Here is an 18,213-nt window from a genome sequence, read left to right on the forward strand (position 1 = left end):
ATGCGACAATGAATAACGATCCTCCAGGAGAGAGAAACAGCATGCGATGCTTTGCAAACCCTCTTAACCCCAGTAACTTCCCTTTTTATTAAAACCACTGTCTGGTCCAGTGTTTTCACCAGACTTAAAATCAGAGGTGGAACAGATTTTCCAAGGCCACATAGCAGCTCCAAGGGATAGCTTCTCCTCACTAAATAAATGCACCTTGGTGGGTTGTTGTTGGGGGCGGTGGTGGGGCTGGGGGGAAAGCAACACAGCCAAAGAAGTGAAAAAAAGCCTCGTTCCAAAGGATTGTAAAATTTATTGTATAAGTATTGCAGCTTTTCAGAACGTCATCTTTGCCACTATTGATTACTGATACAAGCGATTTCATTGGATCTGTGGATTAGCATCCAAATACAGTCGCGTGGAGCAGCAACAGGGGTGCTGTACCCAGCGTGCTGTGGGGGGCTTACAGAAGTTTAACTCCAACACAACTTGGGAAACAGGGCTGCAAAGGAAGCGGGATTCCAACACCAAGAAAGCGACGCCATGGCGTTGTACTCAGTACAAAAGAACGTGGCCAACACATCAGGCAGGCAGACGGAACGCGGCGCGGCCTTCTGAGCTCTATGGTACAGCGAATGTGAAGCACGTTTTTCCGAAAAAACATCTCCTTCTGTATCATTAGGGTGTTCTATGGTTCTGGAAGCTTTGTGTTGCAGGTAGGAGAAAAAAAAATGCTCTGAGATGTACCACTCATGGGGACGGCTGACAGGGACAGGGAGTGGACTCGACCTGGGGACAGGAGTCACTTTCAACTCTGCAAAAACACTGGGTGTTTCCGGGCCAGGAGGGCTCTAGTGCAATTGGCTAAGTCCATCTGGTAGACCCAGGCTTGGCGGGGAAATGGTTTTCCTTCTGAGGAAACACGAGTGAGAGAAAGCCAGCTTGGCCACTTCCTCTTGACCCAGGATGGGATGGCAGGCAGTCCTGACCCCTGAAACCCACCTGGTCCCCCTACCAGCCACCCCGAGGACTACCACCTAACTTCCAAGGGGAAAAGGGGGCTGTCGAAGTGTGTTCAAATGCTTTCCAAAGATAATGGCGCTGCAGCCAGTATCTCGAGAAGAGGGTATGGTCTGGCAGTAGTTTCTGGACAAACGGTTCCTCTGGTTTTCCTGGGACCTGCCCTGCCTCTGACAAGCTCCCACCCCCATGAACTTCTGCCACTGTCACGCCTTGGGCACCAGGCCCAGGGACAGTGCAAATTTACCTCCTGGACTTTAGCACTGGGTTGCAATTTGGGGTGCACACTCTGCCCTCAAGCCAGCCAGGTCAGTGACCTGCCCCTCCTTCCTTCCTCTAGCTTGTCGCAAACAGCAAATACAGAGCCCACAGCGAGGCAACAGGATTCAAGTTTGGCTCTAGAGGGCACGGAGCACACTTCGACCTGGCTTTTGGCTGATGCCACTCTAACAAAGACTCACGTCCAGGTTTTGGACCCAGATATGAGTGATACATAGAGCTTAACGCGGCTGGAGTGGTGGGAGGGGGTCCTCACAAAGCTGGGCACGTCCAAGGGAGGGCAGGAGCGGGTGTTGACAGGGATGCTTCAGTAGACTCAGTAGCCCTTTATTACCGCTGTCCAGGGGCACCCCCCATTCCACCCTGGGAACAAGGGGGCCAATGCTTCCTCAGTAAGGCACTAGAGAGACACTTCACATAAAGATACGCTTGTAAAAACTTCATCTATAAATGTGCCCCTGTACCTTTCAGAACAATCTCTCTGAATTTTGCTGCATGGCCTTCTAGGAGAATCCTCTTCGAAAGAGAAACGACATTGAGGCTGAAGGCCCCGCGGAGAGGCAGGTTCTGATGTTATCAAGGTACAAGGACTTCCTGCCAGGCAGGTCAGTGGAAAGCTCAAACATCACCTATTGGTCTCCATCTTCCTAAAATATATATATTGTGTGTGTCTATATATATATGTGTGTGTGGATATATATATAAATAGAGTTCAAATGGTCGGAACTTCAAAACTGTTCTCAGGTTTCTGTTTTTCAAGTAATAAAAAAGTTGTTTAAAAACAATAGTTATTGCCTCATATCTTCCTTTTATGCTAGTCTACTAGTCAGCGTTCTGCCAAAAATAAAGACACATGCACAGGGTGGGAGGCAGGGGACTTCTCTTCCTACCTGGGCGAGAGGGTCATGCCATCAAATACTAGCACATCCTTGCACTTAATGCCAAAGGAGGCCAAGCTCCACCCACGGTCCCTGGTGGGCCTCCAGAAGCCCCCACTTCTCTCTCCTTCCATAGTGTCTATCTACACCCGCCTGTGCCCACCTGCATGCCATCACCAAGGGGTCCCGCCAACCCCAAACCGACTCAACAAAAACCTTGTAAACAAGAGTTGAGCCCGACAAAGATGCTCATGAAAACACAGATAAATAAACACACCAAAAGTGATTGTTTCCGTGGGGGAGGGATGGGAGGGTGTGGAGGAGAAGGTAAGGAATTCTGCTTCTAAAGCATAAAGCGCGGGTTAGTGTTGGTTTGTTTTTCTCATTTTAATCCTTTCACATGTCCTGGGAGAAACCTGGGCGTGTCACCTTTTCATCTTGGGTCTTCTGCTGATTGGCCTCAGTAGGAAACAGACAGGGAGGAGCTCAAATTCCTAATACTTTGGACTTTTCCTATACACCAGGGTGCTGTGCCAACCTTTGCCGATACATGCCGGGCCAGTGAGTTGCCCCAAAGGTGTGCCGCCCAAACAAGCACCTGAACCTCTCGGGTGGGTTCCTGGCTGCAGCTTCAGGGGGGCCACCGCAGCCCCTTCCCATGGGGACCTTCATGTTCAAAAAGTAAAAGAGGAAGAAAAACTAAGATTCCTTCAGTAACAGTTTATTTTCATTTCGGAAAAGTCACCACCTGGCACGTGGCGTTTCTGGAGCAAGCTTCCTATTTCATCCGCAATCCAAAGGCTGTTCTGGGTTTTGTTTGGATTGAAACGGCCAGGAGCAAAGAACCGCGCCTCCTTCGGTAGGGAATGTACAATATGGCAATAGTCTACCACTAAACAGAAGCATCACCATCCTGGACAGAAGGACATCCCGGGGAACTCACACCCTTCTGCCTAACGGCTCCTCTGCACTGCCCACGTTTCTCCCTTTAAAGTCTCAACAGACACGACAGAAGTTTCCATCCAACAAGCACTGACATACTTATATTAAAAAATAGTGCAAAATCTCAACATTTATATAAATAACTCTAAACCCCTGCTTTGTAATTTTTTTTTTTTTTGTACAAGGTAATACACACTTTCTGAGTTGGCACTCAAAAATTGCCATTTTTTTTTCTCTGCTAGTTCAGAAAACGACTTTTTTTTTTAATAGGCCTCTTCTAATACAAAAATACTCCTGCCCTTGCACATACAGTTTCTCTTATTTTATATATATTTATATATATAATATTGCAGATCTTTAAACCAAGGTTTGTGCAAATATGTCTTTAAAGTTAAGTGAAATAATCATAAACAAAAAGAAAATAAGCATTCACGCACACAGCTCAACTAGAAACAAAAAAACACTAGTGTAGGATTTTTTTTTCCTCTTTTGCCTTCAAGACACAGCTCAACAAAGAAACGTTTTTTTTTTTTGTTTGTTTTGTTTTGTTTTTTGCAAGCTTTCTAGCTTGTGCATTCAGACCAAACAGAACATGTAAATATTTATACACAGAGAGATGAGGGAAGGATGGGTACGTGTCGTGTTTTCTGTGTCATCCTGTCCTCTCTCTCTCTTCTCCTAAGAAGTGCGGAGTGTTGTGCCTTTTCACCTACGGCTGCCCCAGCCCCTGGGATTCCTAGAGAGGGTGTCCTTTCTGTTTATCCTTCTCCTTGCTCCAGACCACTGTGCTCTCCAGGTGCGAGATGTGTGCGGGGTGGAGTCGGCTGCCCTCCAGCAGGGAGGGTGGCCCGCTGCCCTGCTGGTGCTGGAAGGATGCAGACCCAGGGTAGTGCCCAATGACCTCGCTGTAGGTGGGGGGAGGCCCCTCCATGCGCCCACCACTGCCGTAGCATGTGGCACTGATGCCCGAGTTACTGCTGGGGGGGCAGGGGCCGCCCAGCAGGCTGCTGTCCATCAGGTCGCTGTCGAAGATGGTTCTGTTCGGGGGCGCACGCACCGACTCGCGGTTCAGCTCCAGCTGCTGCTCAGGGTCCCGCAGCTGGAGTGTGCAGGGGCCCTGGTAGGGTGGGGGCTCCTCGCCATCCGACAGCGAGATGGTGGGCGGCAGGTCAATCTCATGCTGCAGGTATGGGTAGGTGGGCTGGAAGCGGTGGAAGCGGTCCCGCTGGGTGAAGGGGGGCACAGTCAGGCGGTCAGCAGGCCTCGGTGGGGCATAGATCTGTGGCTGGGGGGCAGAGCAGAAGGAGTGAGGTGCTGTCTCCAAATGGGGTCCCCAGATGCAGAGCCTGAGGCAAGAGCTCAGCTCTGCTCCCAAGAGAAGGAGAGAGGGGGAAGGAAGCGGGGTGGAGCAGTGGAGGAAGTGAGGTGCTGCCTCTGACTGAGGTCTAGGCTGGGGTCCCTACACGCAGAGCCTGAGGCAAGAGTTCAGTTCCGCTCTCTAGGGAAAGGGAAAAGGGGAAAGAAGCTAGCACTGCTGCAGAGGGAGCTGAGCAAGGACTGAGGTCAGCAGTGGTTGAGTCCTAGCCGGACCCCTCGGGGAGCCCCGGAGCATAAAGAGCGGCCCCTGCACTGGCACATTGCGCTGATATTGTGGACTACTCCCCGAGGGTGGGGAGCATACATCTCCCAGAAAGGAGACTCCCACCAGCCAAAGGTAATTGTTCCCAGAAGGGTGGAGGTGGGTGCCTGGCCTGGGGAGGGGGCCCTGGGTAGGGGGTGGGCGGAAGGTCTCACCTCTGGGATCCCGCTGCCAGACATGGTGCTCTCTGAGGGCCACAGGCAGCCTTCCTGCGTGGGGAGGAGAGAGTGCCAGCAGCGTCAGTGGGCTGGCAGAGGCCAGAAAGCAGGGGCTGAGATTTGGTCTTGACTCTCAGGCATCTCATCCTGAACTAGATCCTGGTGCCGTCTGCTGCTCCTTCTCCCCACTTGGCCACCCAGTCCAGGCCCTGGACATCTCTCACTGGGATGCTCACGCCTGCCTCCTTCCTGATCTCGGCTCCCACTGCTATCCCTGAAAACCCACCACTCACCCTCATGCTCTCCAAAGACACATATGATTCACGGGTCTCAGCAGCTTCCCACTGGCCTTGGAATACACCCAAATCAACTCTTCAACTGGCTTCCAACAAGGGCCCTGCCAGTCTCCACTGTGCCAGTTAGACGACCCTGGACTAGTTATTCCACCACCATGTGGCAGTGCCTGCACCCAAAAATGCAGACAGTACCTGTCTCATGGAGGCGTTGACGAATTCAATGCTCAAACATTAAAGCCCCTTGGGCCACATTCGACACCCACAAGTGTATAAAAGTGTCCACTGTTAGTACTGCTCTCGCCTCAGCTGAACGGCCTTCTGTCTGGTGCGCTAACAGGCTACGCTGTACCTCAGGGCCTTTGCACTGGCTGTCCCACTGGATGGCCAGGTCCTTTTTGTTTTTCAATTTCAGTGTCCCCTCCAGTCTGTCTGACACTATTTTACCTAAAGGGCCCTTTCCCAAGAACTATCTTGCCATCCACTATTTCCTTCACAGCGCTTAGGGCTGTAATTGTCTCGTCTACGTGTTTATTTACCACCGTTTCAGAGTCTATCTCTCCCTCTACATTGTCAGCCTCTAATTACACAGTGGTTAAGAGCTCGGCTGCTAACTAAAAGGTCAGCAGTTTTAATTCACCAGCCACTCCTTGGAAACCCTATGGTGCAGTTCTACTCTGTTCTGTAGGGTCGCTACGAGTCAGGATCTACTCAACAGTAACGGGTTTAATTATAGACAAAGGAGCCCTGGTGGTGCAATGGTTAAACGGTTGGCTGCTAATTGAAAGATTGGCGATTTGAACCCACCCAGTGGCTCCACAGGACAAAGATATAGCAATCCGCTCCTATTAAAATTATAGCCTAGAAAACCCTATGGAGCAGTTCTACTCTGTCACATGGGTGCCTGCGAATTAGACTCGACAGCACCTAACAACAATCACCGATGGAGCAGAGCCTGAGAACGGCCAGGCACTCACTCCTCCTCACAGAACAATCGTTGACCAGTTCACCCATGTGCAATGTGGTTCCGCTTCTGTGCCAAGCTCTGGGCCAGGAGCTGGGGACAGAGCTGCCACTCCACAAGGCTATGGTCCTTTGCCCTGGAGCTCCAGGGCGGCCCAGTGGTTCCTCCTAAGAACCCAGGGGGCTGGTGCTGGACACTCAACTGCCCAGGTGCAGCGGGCTGTGTGGGCTCTCTGGGGGTCATCTCAGCTCCTCACAACACCCTTGTGAGCTCAAGTCACACTGCACAGGCCCCTCACTCCCGGCCCGGAATAGCCTGGTCAGGGCCGCCCGACAGAGCCTGGGGCACAAGGGCAGGAAAGCACCGGTATGCTCCACACGCCCACAGCACTCGCTCTGATTGACGGAAAGACTCTTCCCGGGCTCCAGGGAACATCTCCCAGCTGAGCCAAAGTGCTCGTGAGTCCCACCTCATGGGAAGAAAGCTGAGGGCCAGGAGAGCAGAACCCAATGCCAGGATGAGGGATAAGCCCAGACGCCACCGCTGTGCAGCAGTAGGGGAGGGGTCCCTTCTTTTTCTTTTAGCTTTACAACTTTATTGAAATATAATTGACATACAATAAACTGCACTGCTGTCAAGTCGGTTCCAACTCATGGTGATCCCACGTGTGCAGAGAACTGCTCCACAGGGTTTTTAAGCCTCTGACATTTCTCCAGGCCTGTCTCTGGGGGCGTTTGAACTGCCAACCTTTTGGTTAGTAGTCCAATGCTTAGTCATTTGTACAATTTGGTCAGTTTTGTCATGCACATATATACCAGGGACACATCCTCACGATCAAGATGATGAACATATCCGTCATCTCCAAGTTTCCTAGGGACATGCTTTCTTGAGGGCTCCCAAGACAGGTAAGACTTGTATCTCACCTGTGCCCAGGGGACTGCGATCCCCTGTGTGGCCACAAGGGGGCTTTGTGGCACTCAAAACTGTCTCATCAGGAAGGCACTAATTCCAGAGACTCATGGTGGGTTGGTATGTCCTAGGGGTGGAGAAGCCAGGAGCCACACCATTACTGTTCACATGGCATTGATGGCTACTTTGTTACCGATATATAAAGTAACGCCATATCCATCACAGCCTCCGTGCCAGGCACTGTGCTGAGCCCTTAAAGGACCCTCTCAATTCTCCCAACAAACCTACACAGCAGGTCCCACCGATTCCAGAGCCTGTGAGTGAGATCAGTCAGCTGGTGAGAGGCAGTGCCAGACCCACACCCTGGCTGGCTGCCTCCAGGCCCCTTGGAGCGGGCAGGGCCCTGGATGAGTCAGACCCAGCCGGGCCCAAGAAGGCCCGGCCAGGTCCCTTGCCCTGCCACGTGAGCACCAGGAGCCAGAAGGGGAAGCTGGTGATGTCCTGGGGTGAGGTGCAAACAGCCCCAAGGCCAGTGTGGATGAAATGTAATCCAGACAAGACCCTGCCCGGTACCCTCTCTGCCATCCTGAGGTCCTGCCAGCCCCTTTCCACCACTGCCTCCCAGTACGCTGCCCTGCCTAGAGGTTCTCTGAACAGAGGCTTTAGAAAACAACAGTCAACACCCAGGGACCCAAGAGGAACAGCAGCCAGCCTCACGCTGCCTACCTCCTCCTCCAGGGATCCTTCCAGGCAGCAGCCACTGGCCCCGGCCCCCTGCAGGCTCCCGCCATCCCAGCTTCACCTGCGGGACGCTCACTGTGCCCAGCAGCTGTAAGGTGCCAAGCTGAAGACTCCTGCCCAAGGCCGCATCTTCCTCATTTCGGCTCCCTAACTCAGGAGGGTCACCCACGTCCTTCCTGATGCAAAAGCCAGACCCATGGGATTGTTCCTGACACCTCCCTCCTCTCCCCCAATTCATCCCATCATTCTGACTCCCTGGATTCTCCCTCTCACCCACACACCTCTCCCTCACCTAAGCCCAGGTCCCAGCACCTCTGCCTGGTAGACTAGAGAGGCCCTGGAATCCCCGGCTTCTGACTTAATGTGCATGAACCAAGTGAGCCCAAGCTAGCGAAAATGCAGATTCTGAGCTAGGGCCGGGGACTCTGCATGCCTCAAAAGCTGCCAGATGCTGCTGCTGCTGCTGCTACTGGTCTCAAGGCCCTAAAGGGTCTCCAAAGACCTCTCAGCCCCCACTCTTGCCCCCCATAAGCCAGAGTTACCTCCTTCACCCACACCTGACCCTGCTACTCCGGGGCTCCCTACAGAGGTCCCTGCGTGGTGCAAGCAGTACGTGCTGGACTATTAACCTAAAGGTTGGCGGTTCCAACTCAACCACTGGCGATCTGCCTCCATAAAGATTACAGCCAAAAAAACCCTATTGGGCAGTTCTACTGTCACATGAGGATGCCAGAGTTGGAATCGATTCAAGGGCAACGGTTTTTATTTATTTACTTATGGCGGGGGGAGGCTCCCTACAGTCTCCAGAAATAGTTCCATTTCCCTGTCAAGGCTCACACACCTGCAGACCTCTGCAGGCTTGTTTTCTTAAAACTGCCTACTGCCCTTAACAAGGGTGTTTCTACCTGTAGAATGGGCCCATGACTACCCAAGATGCACTGCGTGAGGGCTGGGAGCCTCTTTGTGGGCACGCAGTAGGGCCCATAAACAAGCTCTTGCCATCTGGCCTCTGGGCCTGGCACCACCCTGCCCTCTCTCTCCTGAACCTCCCCAGACCCTCAGGTGCACGTAGACACGCTACTGGAGGCCTCGCTGGTCCCCAAGGCCAGGTCAGGCGCCTCTTCAGGGTCCCCATAGTCCCCTCCTCGAGTCTCTCAGCAAGGTCACGGGGCAAGATGATCAGGTGCACCCTGTCTGGAGGAGGTGCCCTGGGGGAGGCAGAACATTCTACCTCAGGCCTAACGAGGCTCCGTGTTTACCCAGCCAGCATCTCCAGGGGCTCCAGCAGGCGGCTGGGTAGATGAGGCCTTCCAGGTGGCCAGCACCCCACTCCCTCCTCTTTCCTTTGAACCTCAGGTGTCCTGGGGAACCAGACCTGACCCCTGACCTGTCTTGGCAACAACATCTGGTGCTGCCCACATGGTGGGCCGGCCCTGCATCATCCCACCACGTTGGGTGGCCGGAAGAGGCTGGCACCACCTCGCTTTACAGATGCAAATACAGAGGCTCAGGCAGGCAGGTCTGCCCTGCCCTGGAGCACGGCCTTCCATGAGCTTCCGGGTCTTTCTTTGCCCAGCATTGCTGGGAGGAGAGATGAGGCTGTGGCTCTCCAAACACCACCCACAAACAGCATGGTCTCAGGGAGTGCCCCCAGCTCTCTGAACCCTCGCTTCTTCCCTGTAAAATGGGGCGAGCCCTCTAGGTCCCCAGGTGCTGCAAGACCCACTGATGGCAGATGCTGCCCACCACTGGGCTGGCAACAGCAGGTGAAGCCCAGGTGAGCGTGGGCTCCAGAGCCAGGGCTCCTCCAAGTAGCAAATGTCAGCCCTCAGATATGCTGGGCCTGGGGGCCTGCTGTTACTGATGGCGGGACTAGTGAGGAGATGCTCCTGCCCTGCTGTGACCGCCCTGGTGACGCACCTCGGCTGGCTCTGATCAAGAGCAGAGACGCCCAGACCTGCCACGGATAGGGCTACAGTTCGGGCCACCGCCAACAGGCTCCTCGGCCAACCTGGCGCAGCCCCATGGCCTCAGGGAACTGCCAGCTCCATACTTTGTCGAAGTCCAGCACCTGGCTACCCTGGGGCTTGGGATGTACACTGGGCCCACACAGTGTGCTGCGTGCCAGCCTTCTCCCCGAAATTCCCAGCTGTCTGTCACCAAGCCTGTTCCTGTCTCAAGTTGTTAACTGACACATCCCAGCAACGAGATGGAAACCAGTCAGGATTTACTCCTTCCTCTTTCATTCATGTGCCAAATAGCACCCCGCACAGGGGCAGAGGTCAGTCCCAAAAAGCAAGACAATGGAGAGGGGCTGGGGTCTGAAGAGGAGGCAAGTTCCTCACCCACCTGGTGGCCCCATCCAGCTCCTGAGTTGAATCCTTGGAGCCCTGGGGGTGTTTCTGGGCTTCTAACGACATGTTGAAATGCAATCTCTCAACTAATAGCAAGGATCCCTCCACTACATCGTGTTCTGCCCTTTTTTCTACCCTTCCTGCCCCCCTCTTCATGTGGCTAGCTTCTCTTCATCTTTCAGAGCCTGGCCTGGCTGTCCAGGCTAAACCTCTCCATCACAGCCCTCTTAATTGCCTTTAGAACTCTCAGCATAATTTGGAAGTATGTGTGTCTGTCTGTCTAGACCCAGGGCAGTGGCCTTATGGGGCTTGTTCACGGGGTCAGCTGTGTTCTAGGCACACAGTGGGTGCTTGACGGGTATTTGTCAAATGGATAGATGGATGATTGAGTGGATGGGCAGATGAAGAGATGTGTGGGTAAATGAATGGATGGATGGGTAGATGGATAGATGGGTGGGTGAAAGAATGGATGAGTGGGTGAATGGGTGGATAGATGAACGAATGGGTAAACGGATGGATGGGTGGATGGGTGGGTGGGTGGATGGATGGATAGATGAATGAGTGGGTAAACTGAAGGATGGATGAACAGATGAGTGGCTGGCTGGATAAATGATGGACGGATGAGTGGGTGAAATCCTGTCACGGTCAGTCAGCATTTCATTGAATCTCAGGGAGGCGATCTTGATCATGAACCCCCGTTGCTTGGATGAGGATCAGCGACTTGCTCAAGAACGCACAGCCAGGAACCGGCGGCACTGGGATTAAACTCCAGGCCCAGGAAGGGTCTTTTCCTGTGTGTTGTGTTGTGACCCCAAGGCACTGTGACTTCATGCTGCAGCACACCTACAGGGCATCTGCCAAGGGTAGTGCTGCACCTCCTCATCTGGCCCTCTGGGTCCTGCTGCTGCAGGACTGGAGGCACCTGGCTCTTCCCCTTCCCCCACCTCTGCCCTACCTGGCACAGAGTCAAATGCTGGCTCCTCAGCCCTTCCACCTTGGCCCCTCAGGCCTTTTCCTCAACACCCTTTCCTCCATCACCTGCCCCAGGTACCAGGTACGTAGCATACCTGATCCAGGTGAAAACAAACCACTCAGCTGGGAACCACCCCTCCTACTTCTTCCCTTATCGCCACCTAAAGGGCTCATCTCTGCTTACATTCCAACTCCTCCTTAGAGCACCGGCTCTGTGCCAGCAAGGACCTCGTTTGCCCTGTCACCATGTGTCCCCAGAGCCTAGGACAGGGCCTGGGGCACAGCAGATGTGTGGTAAGAGGTTGCCAAGTCAACCAGGTAAATGCGTGACCATGAGCCTCTCTTCCCACCCTGCCCCTCCCAGCATCTCCAGGGACCACCCAGCGGGCCTGTTGCTCCCATTTACAGAAACCCACTGATCTGGGTGGGTTTCTGTTGAATTTGGTTTCTGTGGGGATCCGTCCAGAGAAGGGGGACACTCACAGAGGAGAGGGCGTCTTCTCTGCGGCGGCCCTGGCTGTGCCGGCTGATGAGCGACCGTGCGGACATCTTGTAGTGGCTAAGCAGGCACGTGATGACCACCACCATCACCATCATCACCACCACGATGATGATGATCTGTACGAATTCCAGCTCCGCTGCGGACACAGGAAAGCATGGTGAGACCCGGGACCCCATGAGCTCCAGCCCAGCTGCGACACAGGAAACACTGTGAGACCCAGGAAACACGGACCCAGGACCCCGCTGCCACCAAGCTCAGGGCTCACCCCACCCCCTGCGGAACTCCATGTCAGTAAAGACCCACTAATGTGGGGGCGTGGTTTTCACAGCCAGAGAAACTCAGGGCACACTTTCCCAGCAGTCACCCAATGATGACGCCAGGGTAGGCGTGGGTGGGGGAAGCAAGGGCTGCCTGTGGGGGCAGGGCGGTGGCACCTCCATCTAGAAACTGACCCCAAAGAGGGAATTACGGGGGTTTAGAACGAAGCCCCTGCTCCAGCTCTCAAAGCCAAGCCAACTTTTCCTCCCCTCACCCCGGGGTCTGGCCTGCATATGTTTGTCCTCGGTTTGACAAGCCGCCCCCTGCAGGGCAGGATTGGTCCAATTTTGTTCATTGTATGCCCAGTGTCACAGCATAAGGCCGGCCCTCCAAAAATACCTCTCCCACGAACGGGACCCTTGGCCGGAAGGTCTGAGCCCAGGGCCGTTTCCTCTATCGCCTGCCCCTGGGATCCTCACAAACACACCAGTCCAGCACCCAGCTCTCCTAAATATACACACACCCCACACACACCCACATACAAACATTACCAAATGAACACAGACAGACAGACCCATGCACACACGCACCCCACCCTCGATCGGCAGGGGTGTATAAGGAACCCCTTTTTGGCGAAAATGTCTCAGAAAAAAAAAAAAAAAACATTTTCCAGGTGGCTACAAAGGCCGCAATTTTCGTTTTTTAAAAAAGTTTTCCATGTGGCTTTGTTTCTCCCCAGGAGAGGAAAGCCCCCAAGCACCGGCAAAGCAGGAATGCTGTTTTGACTCCGCTGCAGCCCGCGGCTTTTGCTGATGCAGGTGGGCCTGGGAGGGCGCAGGCCAGCAGTCGGTAAGGTCAGTGTCAACGGAGCCCTCAGCCACCGAGCAGGTGACCGGGCATGAGGAGGTGACTGGCATCAGGGTTTCTGCCTCCCAACGGGGGTGCATTGGGATGCTTCTCCCCCAGACCCAGGAGTTTCTGGGGTGGCCTGGATGCTAACAAGCAGTTAAGCGAGGCCCCCCAGGGCCCAGGTTCAAGCCCAGTGCCACCGACTCAGCGCTTTCTCCTCCCAAGAGAGACAAACCCAAGGTGGAGGGGGGAGCAGACCAAGGCAGGCACCTGGGAAGGCCTGGCCCAGACAGACCCCAGGCCCTCGAGGGCCCACCCTCTTGCCACTCGCCTCAGTTTCCCCATCTGTGAACCCAGGCTTCCAGCAGGAAAGCGAGGTGCTGCCTAGATGGGAACACCCCCATTTGCTGTAGCAGAATTGGTTGCTCCTCTCTGAAGCCCTGTGGCTCCCCCCTTTCCCCACTGACAGTGGCTTCCCGTCCGTCACCCCACGTCAGCACCCCACGTCAGAGGCTCCGTCAGGGGCTCTGAACTGTCCCTTCTCCTGCCACTTTCTGCATCTGTCAGCTGCTCAGCCCAGTCCCTGCGCACTTGATGTTATTCTGTGGGTCAGTGCTCCTCCCTGGGGGCGACTTTACCCCCCAGGGAACACAGAGCAGTGTCTGGGGACATTTTAGGTTGTCATGGCTGGGGGAAGAAAGTACTATAGGCATCTTACAGGTGGAGACCAGGGATGCTGCTCAACACCCTAGAGTTCCCAGGACGGCTCCCAAAGAGAACCATCCAGGCCACATGTCCCTGGCCCAGGCCTAGTGTGCCTCTGAACAGGATGCTTTTTATTTTTTATTGTGGCAAAAAAACATATAACATTTGCCATTTCTACATTTATGTGTATGATTCAGCAACATTAATTATGTTCGGTACATGGTTCGACCATCGCCCTCATCTGTTTCCAACAATTTCCGCCGCCCTGAACAGAAACCCCGTGCCACCCGAGAAGCCTGGCCAATCTGCCCCACCTCTGCACCAGGGCAGAGACTGGGGTCTGGGATCAGGCCGGGTATCTGGGCAGGAGGAGTCAGAGCTAACCAGGGACCTTGGTGTGTTCTCCCCAAGCCACCCGCAGTACCTTTGCTCTAATGCCAGGATGCAGAGCTGTGGGTTGGCGAAGGCCTCAGGGCCTGGGTTGTGTGACCACAGCTCCCTCTCCTCAGACAGGGCCAGCAGCCCGGCCTGACTGTGGGGCCAGGTCCCGTCTGTCAGGGCCGGGATAAAGCCACTCATTCAGGGAAGGACACACAGGGCCTGCTTTGTCCAACGCCCACCGCTCCTTCTTCCTCGGGGGGCTCTGTAGCTCCGCTGACCCCCAATCCCCATGCACTCTTCACCCCAGTGGGGGCGGGGGAGTGGACACCCCTCTCGGCCCCTCCCCCTGGCTGGGGACATGCAGGGAGGCCAGGCTGTCTCCAGGGCCCTGCCCATACCAGGCCTCCTCCTGGCATTGTCTGGGGCTCAGGTGACAGCGGCGAGATGGTGGCTGGGGCTGACAGGCTGGGGGCTGTCTGGCGAGGTCAGGATGTGAGGGCTATGGATGTGGCCCCTGAGAGCCACCCTGGTGCGGATGAAACCCACCCCTGTCCTCCTGACCCAGGCAGGCTTGGCCGAACAGGCTGGAGTATTTGATTTCTGGGTGCCTGTGTCCGAGAGTGAGAAAACCTCTCCCAGAATTGGGTGCAGGTCAGAAATGAGCACAGGGCTTCTCAAAGGGTACATGTGACCACCAGGTCCCTGGGCCACTAACCCCATGAAGACCAAAAAACCCAGTGCTGTCGAGTCGATTCCGACTCATAGAGAACCTGTAGGACAGAGTAGAACTGCCCCATAGAGTTTCCAAGGGGCACCTGGCAGATTCGAACTGCCGACCCTTTGGTTAGCAGCCGCAGCACTTAACCACTATGCCACCAGGGTTTCCATCCCCCGTGAAGACACAGGCCTGGAAAACTCACCTGGGCAGAGGAGGGAAGAGAAAAATAAGATTGACTGCAGGCTGTACTTCGTGAGTAAAAGCCTAAGGTCCCAAAGGTTACCAGGACTCAGGGCTATGGCTCAGGGGAGCCCCTGCTCCAGGGGAGGCAGACCAGCACAGCCCACAGTCCATTGTTTTGGGCTCTGGGCCTCCTGAGTTCATCTCGTTCCTCAGGCAAAAGAAGACCACTGGCACCTGTCTGCGGGGCTGGGCGTGTGCTCAGCCCAGAGAGGGGCGCCCCCTAAAGGCTCACATTATTAATGGGGGGGTTGTTCACCAGCATCCCAGTTACAGCAGGATGTGACGTGAGTGTTGTGCGTCCACCTGGCTGGGCTGTGGTGCCCAGGTGTTCAGTCACACAGGATCCTAGATGTGGCTGTGAAGGTATTTTGTGGGTATAATTAATATTAACACCAGTTGACTTTAGGTAGTAACCCTGGGTGGCCCAAATAGTTTGCACTGGACTAGGAACCTAAAGGCCGTCGATTTGAGCCTACCCAGCGGCTCCTCGTTAGAAAGTCCGGTGGTCTGCCTCCGTAAGGATTACAGCCAAGAAACCACACGGGGCCCTTCTACTGTCACACATGGGGCCACCATGAGTCAGAATCAACCTGACGGTAATGGGTTTGGTAGGAACGGAGATCACCTTCCACGGTGGGTCGCATCCAATCAGTTAGATGCCTGAAGAGCAAAAACAGGTTTCCCACAGAAGAAGAAATTCAGCCTCAAGACGGTAACCTAGACACCCTGCTGGCGTTCCAGCCTGACAGTCTGCCCTACAGATTTCAGACTCACGACCGCAGTATCAGCTAGACTTGTCAGCCCCCACGATCCTGTGAGCCAATTCCCCAAAATAAACCATAAACATATATCTGTATCTCTCTCTCTCTCTCTAGGAAACCCTGTTGGCGTAGTGGTTAAGAGCTATGGCTGCTAACCAAAATCTACCAGGTGCTCCTTGGAAACTCTATCTGGCAGTTCTACTCTGTCCTATAGGGTCACTATGAGTCGGAATCAACTGGATGGCAACGGATTTGGTTTAGATAGATAGATAAAACGGGTTTTATCTATCCTGTTGGTTCTGCCTCTGCCTCTCTGGAGAAACTCGGCTGACACAGCCCAAACCCAGAGCCCTCAGAGACGTCGCTGAGCGGCTCTGGAATTGCAGACGAAACAGCCCCTCACAGAGGGTCACAGAAGGCTTCCTGTAACTCGGGCCTGGGGACTGAAAAAGCAGCTTTGTCTGATGGAGAAGGGTGAGCGAGAGGTGAAGGAAGGGAAGAGGAAGAAACAGCCTGAGCAAAGACTTGTGAGCAGGACTGTGCAGATTATTCCAGAACCTGCCCAGGCATGCAGGCGGCACAGAGGCCCCTTGGCCAGCAGTCGATTCACCCCATCTGTGTGACAGAGAAGACCCGGGCTGGTGTTTCGGCCAAAGAGGTTCTGAGGTCCCTACGTCTAACAGTCACCCTCACCAGGCCCCGATGGGAAGGAGAGCTGGTGAACAGCTGGGGCTGTACTACTTCTGGCAGCATCTGGGACCCCCAGATGAGCCCACTGAGGGCCACCCCTGGCCATGGGGTGCTGGCACTCTGGTCTGGCCGACAGCATCCCCCCCGACGCAAATCCATGCTTCCACACCCACAGGCCGTTATAGAGTATTATCTCTTTAGCGAAGGAGCCCTGGTGGTGCAGCGAAGAGCTCAGCTGCTAACTGAAAGGTCGGTGGTTCAAACCCGTCAGCCGCACCGCAGGAGAAAGATGTAGCAGTCAGCTTCCATAAAGATGACAGCCTTGGAAACCTTTGGGGGCAATTCCTTATAGACTCAACATGGGTCCGAACGACCTGACGGCAACGAGTAGTAGCAGTACTTCTTCAACAAAGCACCTCGGGTGGCGCAAACAGTTAAGCACTCGACTACTAGCCAAAAGGTTGGCGGTTCAAACCCAGAGGCACCTCAGAATCGACTCAGCAGCAACGATGTTATTCCTTCCACACAACCCGAGCTCCTCAGCCGGGCTCCCAGGGTCTAGGGATTGAAGGCAGGCCCCTGAATCAACCTCCCTGCAGCATCACCTCATCGCAGCCACCCCGCACCCCAGGTGCTGCTTGTCCACAGCCGCCCTTCTGCACCCCCGCCGCCACCCTGGGCCTGGAGAGTCTGGGGTCCGGTCAATCCTCAGTCCACAAAGGCAGCTCTTGGGGACCCTCGGGGTGCTGACCCACTCCGAGCACCGGGCCATGGGAACAGGTGCCTTCTATGGAAGAAACACTGCGTTTCTGTCATTTTGTGCTTGGTCTGTGCTCCTGTGGGGGAGGGGCAGAGAAGTGGCTCAGGTCATTTCTCTTTGTAATTTCCCCCTGCGGTGGGTGATGAACGTGGCAGGCTCTCAGGGATGACCAAGCCCATCCTCACATGCAAAGTAAGGTCACTCTAATTTAATTTACGGTCCCCTTTCCTCGTGAATAATTTCAAATTAACAGGCCCATCCGCCTCATTGGAGCACCCTGGCCCTCCCTTCTGTCTTCTCCGGAGACACATGCGGTCACTTTGAGGTGTGTGCCACACACCCCTGGTCCTTTCCAGGTTCCATGTGGGACTCTCCCTGTCACCCTGCGAGAAGCCTGGTGGTGCAGTGGCTAAACACTAGGCTGCTAACGGAAAGGTTGGCAGTTGGAACCCATAAGCCACTCCTCAGGAGAAAGATGTGGAAGTCTGATTCCAGAAAGATGACAGCCTTGGAAACCCTACAGGGCAGTTCTACTCTGTCCTATACGGTCACTATGAGTCAGGATTGTCTCAGCAGCATGGCTTTGGTTTTTGGTACTGGTCACCCTGTGAGATAGGTGGTGACACCATCCCATATGACAGATGAGGAAACCGAGGCTGAAAGGAGAGGTGATGGGTCCCAGGCCACACAGGCCGAAGGCTCACATTTCTCTGATGCCAGAGCCTGTGATTTTACTGCGAGGTCAGACCTCTGTTCCACATGCAGCCCTGAGCACCACGGCAGAACCTCAGAGGTGTCCTGGGTTCAAGCAAAGACTCAGGATGAACACAGTGACTGCAGGGGGAAGCATATCTGCCCCCTCCTCCCCGTGGGGTGTACGAAGCCAGCCTGTGTGGCCTGTGGTCCCCACTTCCCACCAATCACAGGGTGATTAGGAAGGACCTGGATGCCACACTCTCTGGCACCTCCCACAGCATGAGAGGACAGTCACAGTGCCACTTCCTGCCACTTCCTGGGTGCCAAGGAAGTGACACCCTTCTGTGACAACATTCCCCTCCCCTAATTCTCAAGGCCCTCCTCTGAGGGACAGCATCAGCCCCAATCACAGGCTAGAGTCTCAGAGTGGGCACATCCGCACTCACAGGCACGCAGCCTCCAGACCCAGGCGCTTCACCTACCCTGCCTTCTCTCAGAATAAGGTTTTAAAAA

At 54.6% G+C, this 18,213-nt stretch overlaps 1 protein-coding gene across 1 annotated transcript in view; it reads right to left on the reverse strand.

The window, feature by feature from the left end:
- Positions 1–281: 281 nt before the first annotated feature.
- Positions 282–18,213, reverse strand: part of PMEPA1 (prostate transmembrane protein, androgen induced 1) — a 65,166-nt gene continuing 47,234 nt past the window's right edge. The window contains exons 2-4 of the mRNA XM_064276261.1: positions 11,621–11,775; positions 4,902–4,955; positions 282–4,392 (exon numbers count right to left, since the gene is read on the reverse strand). Of these exons, the coding sequence (XP_064132331.1) occupies positions 3,844–4,392; positions 4,902–4,955; positions 11,621–11,775 (758 nt within the window). The 3' untranslated portion in view covers positions 282–3,843. The remainder of the gene's footprint in view (positions 4,393–4,901; positions 4,956–11,620; positions 11,776–18,213) is intronic.

The sequence above is a fragment of the Loxodonta africana genome, chromosome 24 (genome assembly GCF_030014295.1).
Source record: "Loxodonta africana isolate mLoxAfr1 chromosome 24, mLoxAfr1.hap2, whole genome shotgun sequence".
In the NCBI taxonomy this organism is placed as follows: Eukaryota; Metazoa; Chordata; class Mammalia; order Proboscidea; family Elephantidae; genus Loxodonta; species Loxodonta africana.